This window comes from Pyrus communis, chromosome 2 (assembly GCF_041283825.1).
Source record: "Pyrus communis isolate YQ-2024b chromosome 2, ASM4128382v1, whole genome shotgun sequence".
In the NCBI taxonomy this organism is placed as follows: domain Eukaryota; kingdom Viridiplantae; phylum Streptophyta; class Magnoliopsida; order Rosales; family Rosaceae; genus Pyrus; species Pyrus communis.
Genome location: NC_142566.1, coordinates 2,446,459 through 2,459,488, shown reverse-complemented (window position 1 = coordinate 2,459,488; position 13,030 = coordinate 2,446,459). Strand labels below are relative to the sequence as shown.

The 13,030-nt window shown below is 37.9% G+C and overlaps 2 protein-coding genes across 3 annotated transcripts; one reads left to right on the top strand and one right to left on the bottom strand.

Annotated features, from left to right (window-relative positions):
* Window positions 1–626: 626 nt before the first annotated feature.
* Window positions 627–4,605, bottom strand: LOC137747650 (protein ENHANCED DISEASE RESISTANCE 2-like). The gene is made up of 4 exons (XM_068487793.2): window positions 4,473–4,605; window positions 1,847–4,112; window positions 1,167–1,232; window positions 627–915 (listed from the first exon to the last, which is right to left on the bottom strand). Exon 2 carries the CDS (start codon window positions 4,110–4,112, stop codon window positions 1,848–1,850), a length of 2,265 nt encoding a protein of 754 aa, XP_068343894.1. The 5' UTR covers window positions 4,473–4,605; the 3' UTR covers window positions 627–915; window positions 1,167–1,232; window position 1,847.
* Window positions 4,527–13,030, top strand: LOC137748046 (lon protease homolog 1, mitochondrial-like). 2 transcript variants are annotated; one of them, XM_088681014.1, is made up of 20 exons: window positions 4,527–5,033; window positions 5,171–5,236; window positions 5,319–5,510; window positions 5,631–5,696; window positions 5,795–5,836; window positions 6,585–6,707; window positions 7,000–7,098; window positions 7,906–7,971; window positions 8,073–8,159; window positions 8,282–8,321; window positions 8,516–8,687; window positions 9,158–9,282; window positions 9,488–9,618; window positions 9,712–9,816; window positions 9,999–10,112; window positions 10,598–10,765; window positions 10,857–10,958; window positions 11,179–11,499; window positions 11,941–12,459; window positions 12,798–13,030. In XM_088681014.1, exons 1-20 carry the CDS (start codon window positions 4,755–4,757, stop codon window positions 12,972–12,974), a joined length of 2,994 nt encoding a protein of 997 aa, XP_088537140.1. In that variant the 5' UTR covers window positions 4,527–4,754; the 3' UTR covers window positions 12,975–13,030. The 2 variants fall into 2 exon arrangements, with proteins under 2 accessions (XP_088537140.1, XP_088537137.1); XM_088681011.1 differs by having other exon boundaries at window positions 11,929–12,459.

The following is a 13,030-nucleotide window of genomic DNA, read 5'->3' as shown; positions in this document are numbered from 1 at the left end:
CGTTTGAAAATTAAGAAATAACGCCTAGACCGCCTAGACACCTACCTGTTGAGGTGCCCACCTAGACCGCCTAGACACCTGCCTAGGTTGCGACTCACTTAGACAGAAAATAAATAACTTTCATTTTGCATTTTATTTTTTTCAATAAATTGTAAGAGATTTGTTGAATATGAATACACATTATATGCATGTTCCCCATATTCATTATGTTCCAATACTTCCTAATATATATGTCATTCTATTTTGTAATTTGTAATGAAATTATATATATATATATATATATATATATATATATATATATATTAAGTATAAACAGGCACATATGTACAAGAAATATTATAAATTTACTTAAATCCATCTAGGCACCTGCCTAGGCCCCTCCTAACCGTTTAGGCATTAGGCCCTAACTCGCCGCCCGACTAGCGCCTAGCGTTTTTTAGAACCTTGAAAAATACATATATATTGACCACAAATGAAAATGTCTCTTCAACCTCATTTCACAACCAATAAATTTAAGCTGGACTTCCCTTAAAAAATAAGGAAAACTAATAAAAAAATGCTTGAAAACTTTGAGTTTTAATAACAAGGACAAAATAAAAGGCAAAATAAATAATACCAGGATTGACTTTTTAGTGTAAAAATATGGTTTTTCGTTACAGTGAACAGTAACGTGTGTTTTTCGTTAAAACTCCCTAAAAAATATACTCCACAGGGCAGTATCTATAAACGATACAGGATTGCCTACCGGCATTTACAAATCATTCCGCTATTTAACTACAGTCAGTTTCACAAATTTACTATAACATACAGAAAATGATGTCCGCAACCCTGTGACGCGGCCCTTGTTCAGTCTTTCGATCCAATAGATGTTCGCGAGAGAATGCCTATGCTGTCCATGTATCAGTACTAACACACCTGGATTCGCAAATTGCAAACATACCATTAACAGTTTAGAAATATAAGACAAGAAGTTATAGGTTTTCAATTTTCTCAACCCAAAACCAACAAACTAAGCCACCACAACCTGGTAAAAATCCGGTCAGACTGCGCTCGCAAATTTTCATTTGAACATATCTATTTATGAACGAGAATAGCTTGTCCAGGAAAATTTACTGGAGTTCTTTTGAAGATTATATATGGAAAATAACACATGGAAGAAAACGTACCTAGGTAACCGTCAACTTGACATTAGCAACCTCATAGGAAAGGGACAGTTCACAAGGCACAAAAATCTACAAAGAAAAGAAACAGGTGGTAGAAAGAAATTAAATTCTTGTTTTGCCCAGGCTCATACGAAGCAGAGTCCATTATAGTCAAGTACATAGTATTGCTGCAAAATGATAGAATGTTTCTGCATAGCACTGTAAAGCAAATAAATAAATTTGTCCGTCTAACAAGAAATGATAAATTGAATTATCAGCTGTTTAATCATCTCTACAGAAACTATCTACACTCAAAATTTTCCCTAAAGCAGCCTCCCCTACAAAAAATCACTTTGAAAGCGGTTTATAAAGCCAAATCTTCCCTAAAGTATCTACTCACTTCATTCTTCTAACTATAATAGGATGAACGACGTAAACTACAACCAACTCCACTATAAAGATAGTTCCTTTCAGCACACAAAACAAGTACCAGTTCATGGTTTGATACTTGTGTGGTATGTAGTGCATTGGGGTACAGTATGTTGGATAAAGAAGCGGAAGAAAAAACGGTCAGTAAACTGTAAACTGGAAAAAAAAAAAATATCATGTTGAACAAATAAAAAAAAAAAAAAAAAAAAAAAAATCATGTTGGACCAATAGCTGTGAAAAAGGTGGAAATACTAATTAAAGAATGTCGATACAACCTTAAACTTCCAAATGAACGGCAGAGTCAAGCTTCAATCGATTTAGTCGAACAGTCCCCAAAATGTACTCAGGCAACTCTGCGTGCTCCTTTGCCTCTATTAAAATTGCGAGGTCAACCACTATGCTCGTGACATATCCGAGGACAAGTCCGATGATACTCCTTGCCACAGATGATGATCCAATATCTACATCAATCTCTAGGAAATTGTCTTGTCTGAGATAATTGCAGGATACAGCTTTCCCCAGTAGGCAAGCTTTAGTTCCAACAGCGCGCTTAACCATCCAATATCCTTCGGCAATACTTGGAATTAACTTTAATCTTGCATTGCGAAACATGTCACTCCCATCCACAAACTTAGCAAACAAAGAATTTGGATTCGGAGGTCTGTCAGCAGCATAGTAAAGTACCAAACTATAATTTGGTTTAGATGGAACCTGGAGATTAAAGACTAGTACAAATGGAAGCTTCTTTCCGGCTTCTGACTGGACAAGGCATCTGGGATGCAGTGCGAACCTATCTATGCTTTTATCAACTTTGAACCAATCTACCGCTATGAGCTTGAGAAGGGGATCTCCTCCCATTACCTTAGAATTGTCCTCCAGGTAGTTCTTTCCTCTGATCATAAATCCCTCGCCACTTGGAGATGTCCAACAGTTTGTGACGGTCTCATCCTTCCCTTTGGACAAGGAACCATGAAACTGGATTGGATCAATAATGATTGCAGGCACTCTGGAATCCAATTCTTTATTAGCATCTGCAGCTTGAGCTCGCTTCAAAGCTAAGCTAGCGATGGCCCATGCAACATTCTTCAGTCTCACTTTTGCTTCCTTACTGTTAAGTTCATCACTGTCACTCTCTTCATCAGAAGATGAAGAGCCTGAAATTGCATCATAAAACTCATCATGCACTGCCTCAGCCTCATATTCAGCATTGGAAATGGAAGCTTCAGCTGCCTTCGATTGGATAACTGAAGCGGAAGATTTGAATATTAGTGCAGGATTTGATGCAATATAATCCTTCAGACCTGCAACTTGGCACAACAATGCATAAGGTACACCCTTTTCGAACTTCGAGTATTGATTTTTCTTCCATTTCCACCAGCCCACAGAATGTATCTCCACCGTTTGCGTCACAAGACATCGTGGAGTATTTGAACCCATGGATGTTTTCAGATCTCTAATCTCCCAACTAGATGGATTTATTTTTGTACGATGATACCCGGACCTCTGAGGCTTTTTCTTATGGACAGCTGGAAATTGCAAGATGGTGTATGTTCCATCCTGTCCACGGAACCATTGCCTAGAGAAGAGAAAATCTTTCTTGGAACGCCACCGAGAAAGATACATAGGATCAAAAGTCCCGTAGACAACATCAAAGTATCCATCATAAGAATCTATCAGCTCTAAGTTAGCTGTCAGCATATCCCACTCATATCTCTGGTGTCGGTCGAGGTTTAAAATCACTTCAAAAGCAGTATCTGCACTTGCTTCAATAACGCCAACAGACTTGACGATAACGCCTTTTCCGCTCTCAGTGTTAGCAACATCTTGAAATATTCGAACACCATTAACTGTTCGCACACATTTCCATACATAAGCCTCAACTGCATCTCCAAAATCTGTTCGAAAGTACCCCTCTGTGTTAATATCTCCACCCATGCTTGAGGATTGACGCAAGAGCATCTCCGGGCCTTGCCCAATTTTTATAAGCCTTTTCAATCCATGTGCATAGTGCCTTACTCTAGGTCGATGACCTTCAAGATCGATCTCCTCTTCCATGTTCAGCTTCTTTCTGGCACTAGCCCCTCTTGAAAGCTCATACTCAGCCTGTTGCTTGGCTTGATCAAATGCCTCCATCCATTTCTGTGCTTCTCCCGCACTAGCACAAGCAATTTCTCCCTTTTTGGTTTCATCCAAACGATTGTAAAACCGTAGAACATATATATCCCCACCCTTACCTCCATGATTAACCTTTCTGCGCCCCAGCTCCTCCACCATCAGTGTAGGCCCAACAGCACCCCTCCGAATGGGTCTAATACCGGGGTTCTCATGAGGATCGCGCTTATACATCTCGACATACTTTCCCCTAATGAAGAGAAACCTAAGGTGACAATACTCATGCCCTACCGTATTCACACCCAGATGATACACCCACCCAAAATACTCAAACATCCCTCCTCCTCCAACTCCACTTCTGGAGCTGGAGCTGTGCTCCGATCCATCAGACCGCTCACTCCCCACCTTATTAAACGGCGATGAGTCCATCTGCAGAGTTAAAATGTTCTCATTTGCAGCTAAATAATCATAAACCGCAAAATTAAGTAGCAAAATTGGAGAAATAAGCAGGATTATTATGATTATCCGGAGCTAAACAATCATCTGCAAACCATAACTCCAATCAAATAAACATAATCCAATCCGACTCTACCATAACCGAACCCACATTTCAACATTTGCAGTTCAATAACAATGAAAACGATCAAAGAAAACAAGTTTCAAGAGAAAATTAGACGCGGCAATCATGAACAAAGTTCAAATCATATTTCCTTTTTCCCACCGAGAAAACAAAATCCAAATTTTCTGAGCAACCAAACAGAAAGTAGTATCCATCGAAACGTGACGTACCTGATCTCCGTGGCTTCCTCTGCCTACAGCTCAAAGGAGTTGATGATACAGAAACTGGGACAACTGGAACCACACATACCGACATGGCCACTTTTTGTACTACCGTTTTGTCTTCGTGTAATTCCCTTAAATACTAGGGGTAATTCCGTCAAAACATTCAAATATTTTTTAGGGGCAGATCTGAAAGGAAGAAAAACAAGGGTTTATGTGGGGCTTTGAATTTCAAGTTCCACAGTAATGGCGGTTTCGAGGAATTGAAGTTCCGATCGCTGCAACGATCAAATGCTGAAGCTTTTGTCGTCTTCCTCGTCATGCCTCCAAGGACGGCTCCACAGTCTCCGCTCCTGGCCGTCCGCTGAGCTGGGGTCGCCGGTTCTCCGAGTTCTCGGCTCGCTCGCCGGATTGACTCGCCCTAGCTCGGCTTGCCGAGCGTTTTATAGTTCGGACTCTGGCGACGGTTCTGACCAAGTGGTGGAAGTTGAGTTCATGGTGGCGGGGACCGAGGCCGAGTCTTCCTCAGCCATTGTGTCCACGAATCCCCGGCCCGAAGATTATCTTACGGTTTGTCGGCTCTGGAACTTTCGTTTTGCTTACTGGTCTGTTTGGATTCCGAGAAAATGTTGTAATATATGAGAAAATGTTTGAACTTTTTGTTAAAGTTTTAATTTTTTTTTTCTTCTCAATTTTCTGTGAGGCAGGTTATAGCTTTGCCATTGCCGCATAGACCGCTGTTTCCGGGGTTTTACATGCCAATTTATGTGAAGGTACATGAGATTATTGATTGCTATGATCGAATTTCTTTCTGGTTCGCACTTTTGCTAAATAATGTGTTGAATTTTAATATAGGATCCTAAACTGTTAGCAGCATTGCAAGAAAGCCGAAAGCGGCAAGCTCCATATGCCGGCGCTTTCCTTCTCAAGGATAAGCCGGGGACCGATCCCAGTTTGGTATCAGGTTCCGAGACAGATAAAAACATACATGAATTGAAAGGGAAGGAGTTGTTTAATCGACTACATGAAGTTGGCACACTTGCGCAGGTATTTAACTATGCTTTTGAGTTTCGTGTGTCCTTAATTTTGTGGAATAACTTGATATGCTTCGGCTAGAGCTTCCTTTTGGTTTTTGATGTTGTAGTTGGTTGTATTCTCGTATATCAGATTTCAAGCATCCAAGGAGACCAAGTGGTCCTTATTGGTCATAGGCGACTTCGAATTACAGAGATGGTGAATGGATTCCTAATACAAAGTAGTATCATATTTTATTTTATTTTATTTTTGAGATAAAGATTGTTAAACTGAGGAAAGTTATGATTTCTCTACAGGTTGATGAAGAACCCCTGACTGTAAAAGTTGACCATCTGAAGGTATGTTTCTTTTATTTTGTCACATATATCAAATATTAATTGTTGGAGGTTCCACATTTATGATAGATTTTGTTTCGTTTTTCTTTCTCTCTTTTCCTGACTAGGTTATACTTGTTGTGCTAGGATAGCACCAAACCTTTGCCAAACCAACTCAAGCTAACCCACAAGAAATATATCAAATGGAATGCAAGAACAAAATATAAAAGACACCAAGATTTTAGCGAGGTTCCTCAACAGTCAGTGTAATTGGAGTACGTCCTCGGAGAAGTAGGAGCTCATCCAATAATCCACTATCAACCAAATGGGAGTTTACAAAGTGTTGGCAAGCTCACAACCCAAAAACCCAATACACCCAATAGCTCTCACACACCAAAGAAACAAATAGAGAAGGAAATATAATGAATAATTTCGTCTCTAACCAAAGAGAGGAGCACTTTCTTCTTCTCTTCAAAGAGGGGCTGCGGCACCTCTATTTCTTCTTCTCTGTTTTTCTGGTGCACACCTCTGCCCTCTGCCCTCTCTCCAAAAGTACAAGCACTTGTCAAGTTGCAAAAGAAGAAGCCGAATAAACCCAATTCCATCTGCCTTTGAAAAACAGCCAAAAGAAAAAAGGAATCTTAGCCTTCCTTTTTTTTCCTTCCCCGAGCAAACATCATCATTGCTAACAAACATCATCATTGCTGCCTTTTACTATTAGCTGAAAGTAGATGCAATTTGGCCACATATTCAACAATACTTTATATTGCAGGATAAACCATATAACAAGGATGATGATGTCATAAAAGCAACATCGTTTGAGGTTATATCAACCTTAAGAGATGTTCTCAAGATTAGTTCCCTTTGGAGAGATCATGTTCAGACATACACTCAGGTTTATTCTGTTTCTTTTTATGATGTTTGGATATCTTGTGATCTTTGTTTTTGTCTGATTATTGCTTCATGACCGATTTATTTTCTTGTAACTTCTTCGAACTTCTTGTACCTTCTTCTTGGTTTTGCCCTTATTCATAAACGAGTTGATGAAGTAACTAATTCGTGATTCATTTTTTACGGAAATGATTGACTGAGTGAGTGGTTTATATAAGTATCTTTATGTGTTGATGTATTACAATCATTCGAATTTGCAATTTGTTCACGTTAAAATTTTTATTGGAATCTCGCAGCATATAGGTGACTTTAATTTTCCAAGGTTAGCAGATTTTGGAGCAGCAATATCTGGTGCAAACAAATTGCAAAGTCAAGAAGTGCTTGAAGAGCTAGATGTGAGTATCACTAATTTTACATATGGTACGGCGGATAGTAATTAGGGAGCTCAGGAAGAATTGCTCAGATACCAGTAAGTGAGGCTTTTTTAGGTCGTGTTATAAATGCACCTGTCCAGGGTTGAGCCCTGGGATTTCCCTCCGCTTCAATTGGTATTTTTTCACGAAAAGCAAACATGAGATAACAAATCTAGTCTTTCACTAAGATTTCGAATAGCTGTCCCGAATTCAAGTTGATTCTTTTTTATATAAACCTGTTTATTCATCTTTACAAAATTTGAATTTATTTAATTCATTTGTTAACAGCATTTCTAATATATAAAATATAAAATAATAAATATCTATATATAATAAATATATTTTATATTCTAATATATTCTAAAGATTTTAGTCTATATAAAGATATTATTAATTCAAAAATTATTTAATAAATTCAAAAATTTAATTTTAAATTTTTAAAAATGTAATTCTTTTAGAATGGGAGTGGGATAATAATTCCATATTGATCCGAACCAATCCATACGCTCCCATTTTTAATAAGATTCCGGCTAAAGGCATACAAGTACTGTAATGTGCATCTCCATGGGTGGCTGGTAACCATGTATGTAAGGAAGCTTGATACATTCATTCCAATTATTCCTTTGATTGGATCATTGGCTAAAGTGAAATTTTGTAACGCATTAGGGCATCCTATTAGTAAGTCCACCTGGGCAGATTTGTATTTTTATTTTTGTTTAATTGTTTTTAATTGTTCATGCAAGTTGCTCATATTCCGAAAGGCTTTATAACACTTCTGTTATTGCTCAGGTGTATGAACGTTTAAAGCTCACTTTAGAACTAGTAAAGAAAGAGATAGAAATCAGCAAGATTCAGGTATGAAATGCTGATTTTCCATTGTTTTTTTTTTACTTCAATTCTATTCTCCATCATAGTTTGATTGGCTTTTGAACTTTCCTTTGCGGGGTAATTCTTAGGAGTCTATTGCAAAAGCAATTGAAGAGAAGATAAGTGGTGAACAGCGCCGCTACTTGTTGAATGAGCAGCTTAAAGCCATTAAAAAGGTATTTTTCTCCACCCTTAACGAGATATTTTTCTATTTCATGTACTTTCAGTACTGTTTCTCTCGGTTTTTTTATTTCAACCCTGGGCCTTTATGGAATTTATTTTGCTTGACATAATGCAGGAACTGGGTTTAGAGACAGATGACAAAACAGCACTTAACAGTTTGTTTCTTATCTTTTATTTTCAATCTGTACACATCATGGTAGTGCACTCTCTCTGTTTTCTGTTCATTAGTTCTACTCTGAGTATGACTCAAGAATTTATGTGGAAACTTTAGGTAATCCATATTCTAAATACTCATTTTTCGTGTTGACAAGGGTAATTGTTGCATCACTTTTCTGATATTTTGGTGCAGATAAGTTTAGGGAGAGGCTTGAACCAAACAGGGAAAACTGCCCACCTCATGTTTTGCAAGTTATAGAGGAAGAGCTTACAAAACTGCAGTTGTTGGAGGCCAGTTCAAGTGAATTTAATGTGACACGTAATTACCTAGATTGGTTGACTTCAATTCCCTGGGGAAACTACAGGTTTATGCACTACTTGAAACCTTATTGGGGCATATTTGTGATTCAAATATATTGAACATCTATCTGTGACTGGCTGTTAAATTATTTTAAATTATTTGTTGAGAATAGATACCATTTGTTAAGCACTGTTGCCACCCTTGTGATTTTTATTTTTATCTGTTTTGATGCTTTAGGATTTCATCTTGCCTATGTGCTCCCTTTTTCTTTGTTTTTTGTTTTTATAATTTTGGGGCAGGATTGTAGGGGTAGGAAGAAACTGATCTGGTGGGGCAAAAGATTTTTGAGAATCGCAGTACTAGCATAACTATGAAGCCTATTGTCAAATAAGACAATCTGTAATGACTAATTCATATATGAGTTAGTGTATTGTTACTCAAATATTGTATTGGAGAATGTGCCTCCTTTCTGAAATTTTACCTCTATATACAATTTTCAAAGTAATGATTTCTCTATATCAATTCCTAATGCAGTGATGAAAACTTTGATGTTATTCGGGCGCAAAAAATTCTTGATGAGGATCATTATGGATTAACTGATGTAAAGGAAAGGATATTAGAATTTATTGCCGTTGGAAAACTCAGAGGAACCTCTCAAGGTTGGTATAGTTTTCAAATTTTGTGTTTGTCTATCTTTGATTTGTTGGCATTGCCACACATCACGGAATTCCCCTGTTCCTCAGACTCTGATCTTGGCTCTTATTTTACATATATTATTCTATGGTTTTAATAAATGCTGCAGACTGTATTATTTATCATTGGTCATTACATGAGGATTACTGATGTTTTGCTTATATATCACAGGAAAAATCATCTGTTTCTCTGGCCCACCTGGAGTGGGCAAAACCAGCATTGGTCGTTCAATTGCACATGCCCTGAACCGTAACTTCTTCCGGTTTTCTGTGGGAGGGTTATCTGATGTTGCTGAAATTAAGGTATTTGGGAATCTCCTCAATGTGAAATATTGATAAACAGCTCTGCATTATGCAACTATTCTTATGAAATTAAACTTTTAAATGTACATCCAGGGGCATCGGCGAACCTACATTGGTGCTATGCCAGGAAAGATGGTGCAATGCCTTAAAAATGTGGGAACAGCTAACCCTTTAGTTCTGATTGATGAGATCGACAAGGTAATCAATGATTGGTCGGCTTGTTTCATATATTGTATTTGAGACAAATCGTATTTGTAGGTCTCCTTCCTTTTGTGGAGTGAGTAGTTATTTAAAGTTCATTTTTACAAAGATTATGTTTAATTCTGAGTTTCATACCACTTTTATGGTTTAATCTTTGAATTAGCGTTGTTTTGTTTCAGTTGGGAACGGGCCATGCCGGTGATCCGGCAAGTGCTTTGTTGGAGCTTCTTGATCCCGAGCAAAATGCTAATTTTCTAGACCATTATCTTGATGTTCCAATCGATCTATCAAAGGTTAGCAAAAAGATAATAATACTTTACTTGGAGCAAAATGCCAATTTCCATTAATACAATGGTCAATTTCAAGCGTGTGGTGTCTGTGTATTGGATTGTTAAATTGGTATTATCTTAACTTCACTTGTAAAGGAGAGAGGATGATTTAGGTTTCCAATCCCTTTACTCTCTCTACCTAGTGTGAGATGTGTTATCCATCATATCTTTAGTATTTAAAGCATTGTAACATGAAATTGATCTTAAAGAAGAGGCAATCGGTTGTCAATTTGGGACATTAGTTTCTTATTGTGATATATTTGTGTTTGTGATCGGAACTATAGGAGGATGTGTTCTTTCCTCACAGAATTCGTCTTATACATGATACATCTGAAAACTGTCCATGTAAGCCGTGGGATGGAAGAAATGTAAAATCAAGGATATGTCCTTTCTTCTTTAGAATCTTTAATACTAACTTGGGAAATCATATATTGAAATTTTTACTGTAGGTTCTGTTTGTATGTACAGCCAATGTTGTAGAGATGATACCACGTCCACTCTTGGATAGAATGGAGGTCATTTCCATTGCTGGATATATCACTGATGAGAAAATGCACATTGCTAGAGACTATTTGGAGAAGACCGTACGTGACGCATGTGGCATTCAACCTGAACAGGTACTGGTATTGGTCTCTTTATGTGTTCACGTGTGTTTGTAAATTGTCTCTGAATCATCTTTTATGTATGTTAAAATTATTATGTTTTCAGGTTGAAGTGACAGATGCAGCTCTTCTTGCCCTCATTGAAAATTATTGCCGAGAAGCAGGTGTTAGGAACCTTCAAAAGCACATAGAAAAGATCTACCGTAAGGTTGTATAAGTATCTATATCTAGATCATCGTTGCAAACTTGCATCTTATCATATGATGAACCATGAAAACATTTATCCGTGGGTTTGAAAAGTATCCCCATGGTTCTCTTAGGTTCAAGGAGCTTATTTGGAAAAGTGGAGCAAATTTATGACCTTGTTGAGCAATCATGTAGTTCCTTGACCAATGTTATACTTTAACCTATCTTTTATGATGTGGCAGATAGCTCTCCAAATTGTTAGACAAGGAGCATCAGATGAACCAGTAGTTGCTGATCAAATTCAATCTCCCCCAGATGGGCCTGCAGTTGTTGAAGTTCAGCTTGTGGACACTGATGAAACCCAAGCAGAAGCTGTTGATAAGTTAGATCAAAGCGTGGTTGCTAGTAAGAACCAGACTGCAGCTGAATCAGTTGAGGGTAACGGTCATAAGCATATTCCTGAAACCTCTGGAGAAGGAGTCACGATTCAGACTGATCTCCCAGTTGAATCTACAGTTGCGGAAGTTCGGGTTGCAGATGCTGATGAACCTGTGGATTCAAAGGTATGTAACAAAATATAAATTCTGGGTAATGACTTGCTCTGCGCCAGAAATGTTTTGAATGTAGTTGAATATAATTCCTGTTTGTTTCTCTGATATAAATTTATTGGGCAGTTAGCTATTTATTTAGAGCTAGTTAACAATCTGTATGATGAAGCAGAGAGAGTTTGGAAAGATTCTCTTTATTTTACATATGTAAAATGTGAAGGAAAAGAATTTTATAATTATTGGAAAGAAAATAAAAACGATTTAATTTTAAGGCTAGCATGTAGAGAGTATTGATGATGTGCACACTCCACATAAAATTAAATCTTTTTAAACTGCCTTTTGGTACTCATCTTTTTCCTCCCGATATACCTTCAGCTCAATGTTTTCATGACATCTATAATGATGTCCGAACTTATGCATTCACCCACCAAGGATCTTTTATAGCTGTTCTTACAGGATGCAAAAGAAACAGAGAAAATTCAGGAGGGTGAAACAACAAAAACAGGTGAGAAAGTTTTGGTTGACTCATCAAACTTGGATCATTTTGTTGGCAAACCTGTCTTCCATGCTGAACGAATCTATGATCAGACCCCGGTTGGAGTTGTTATGGGTCTTGCTTGGACTGCCATGGGTGGTTCTACGTTGTATATAGAGACCACTCAGATTGAGGAAGCAGAGGGTAAAGGATCCCTTCATGTCACTGGCCAACTTGGTGATGTTATGAAAGAAAGTACCCAAATTGCACATACTGTTGCCAGAGCTATATTGCTCGATAAAGAGCCTGATAGCACTTTCTTTGCAAATTCCAAGCTTCATCTCCATGTTCCTGCTGGGGCCACACCAAAGGATGGTCCTAGTGCTGGTTGCACCATGATCACATCCATGCTGTCCGTTGCCATGAAGAAGCCTATCAGGAGGGATTTAGCAATGACAGGAGAAGTAACACTAACTGGGAGGATCCTTCCAATAGGCGGGGTATGTTAATCAACTCTCTCTCTCTCTCTCTCTCATACATACATAGAAGTAACAAACTGTAAAAAATCTCGACAAACAAGCATTAAATCAGATTTTGGTCGATGCTCTCTCTCTCTCTCTCTCTCACACACACACACACACACCCACACACACACACTCACCCACTCGCATTCACACACCTATATAGTTCTTATGAATTAAGTTACGGGATTTCTTTTTATTTTCTGTATGCTTCAGGGAGGTGTACTCTTGGTTACCTCATGATGAATTTTCAAGCAACATGCTTGCGTTTTTTCAGTGTTTTGTGTTCTTAAATTTCATTTTTGTAAACAATTTAGGTAAAGGAGAAAACGATAGCAGCAAGGAGGAGCGAAGTGAAGACCATCATATTCCCTGCAGCGAACAGGAGGGATTTCGACGAGCTTGCGCCTAATGTAAAAGAAGGTCTTGATGTTCACTTTGTAGATGACTACAGTCAGATATTCAATTTGGCTTTCAGTGATGACCAGAATTAGGAAAAAAAAATAATCCGTTCTTCCTCACTAATTAAATCTGGATGCTTTTTCTTGTA

Bases quoted from the DNA above. Each gene is read 5' to 3' on its own strand.
- LOC137747650 (XM_068487793.2), bottom strand. From the start codon at position 4,112: ATGGACTCATCGCCGTTTAATAAGGTGGGGAGTGAGCGGTCTGATGGA.
- LOC137748046 (XM_088681011.1), top strand. From the start codon at position 4,755: ATGCTGAAGCTTTTGTCGTCTTCCTCGTCATGCCTCCAAGGACGGCTC. The intron at 5,237-5,318 runs GTACATGAGATT...ATTTTAATATAG, and splicing joins ACATGCCAATTTATGTGAAG to GATCCTAAACTGTTAGCAGC. The intron at 8,160-8,281 runs GTATTTTTCTCC...GACATAATGCAG, and splicing joins AGCTTAAAGCCATTAAAAAG to GAACTGGGTTTAGAGACAGA.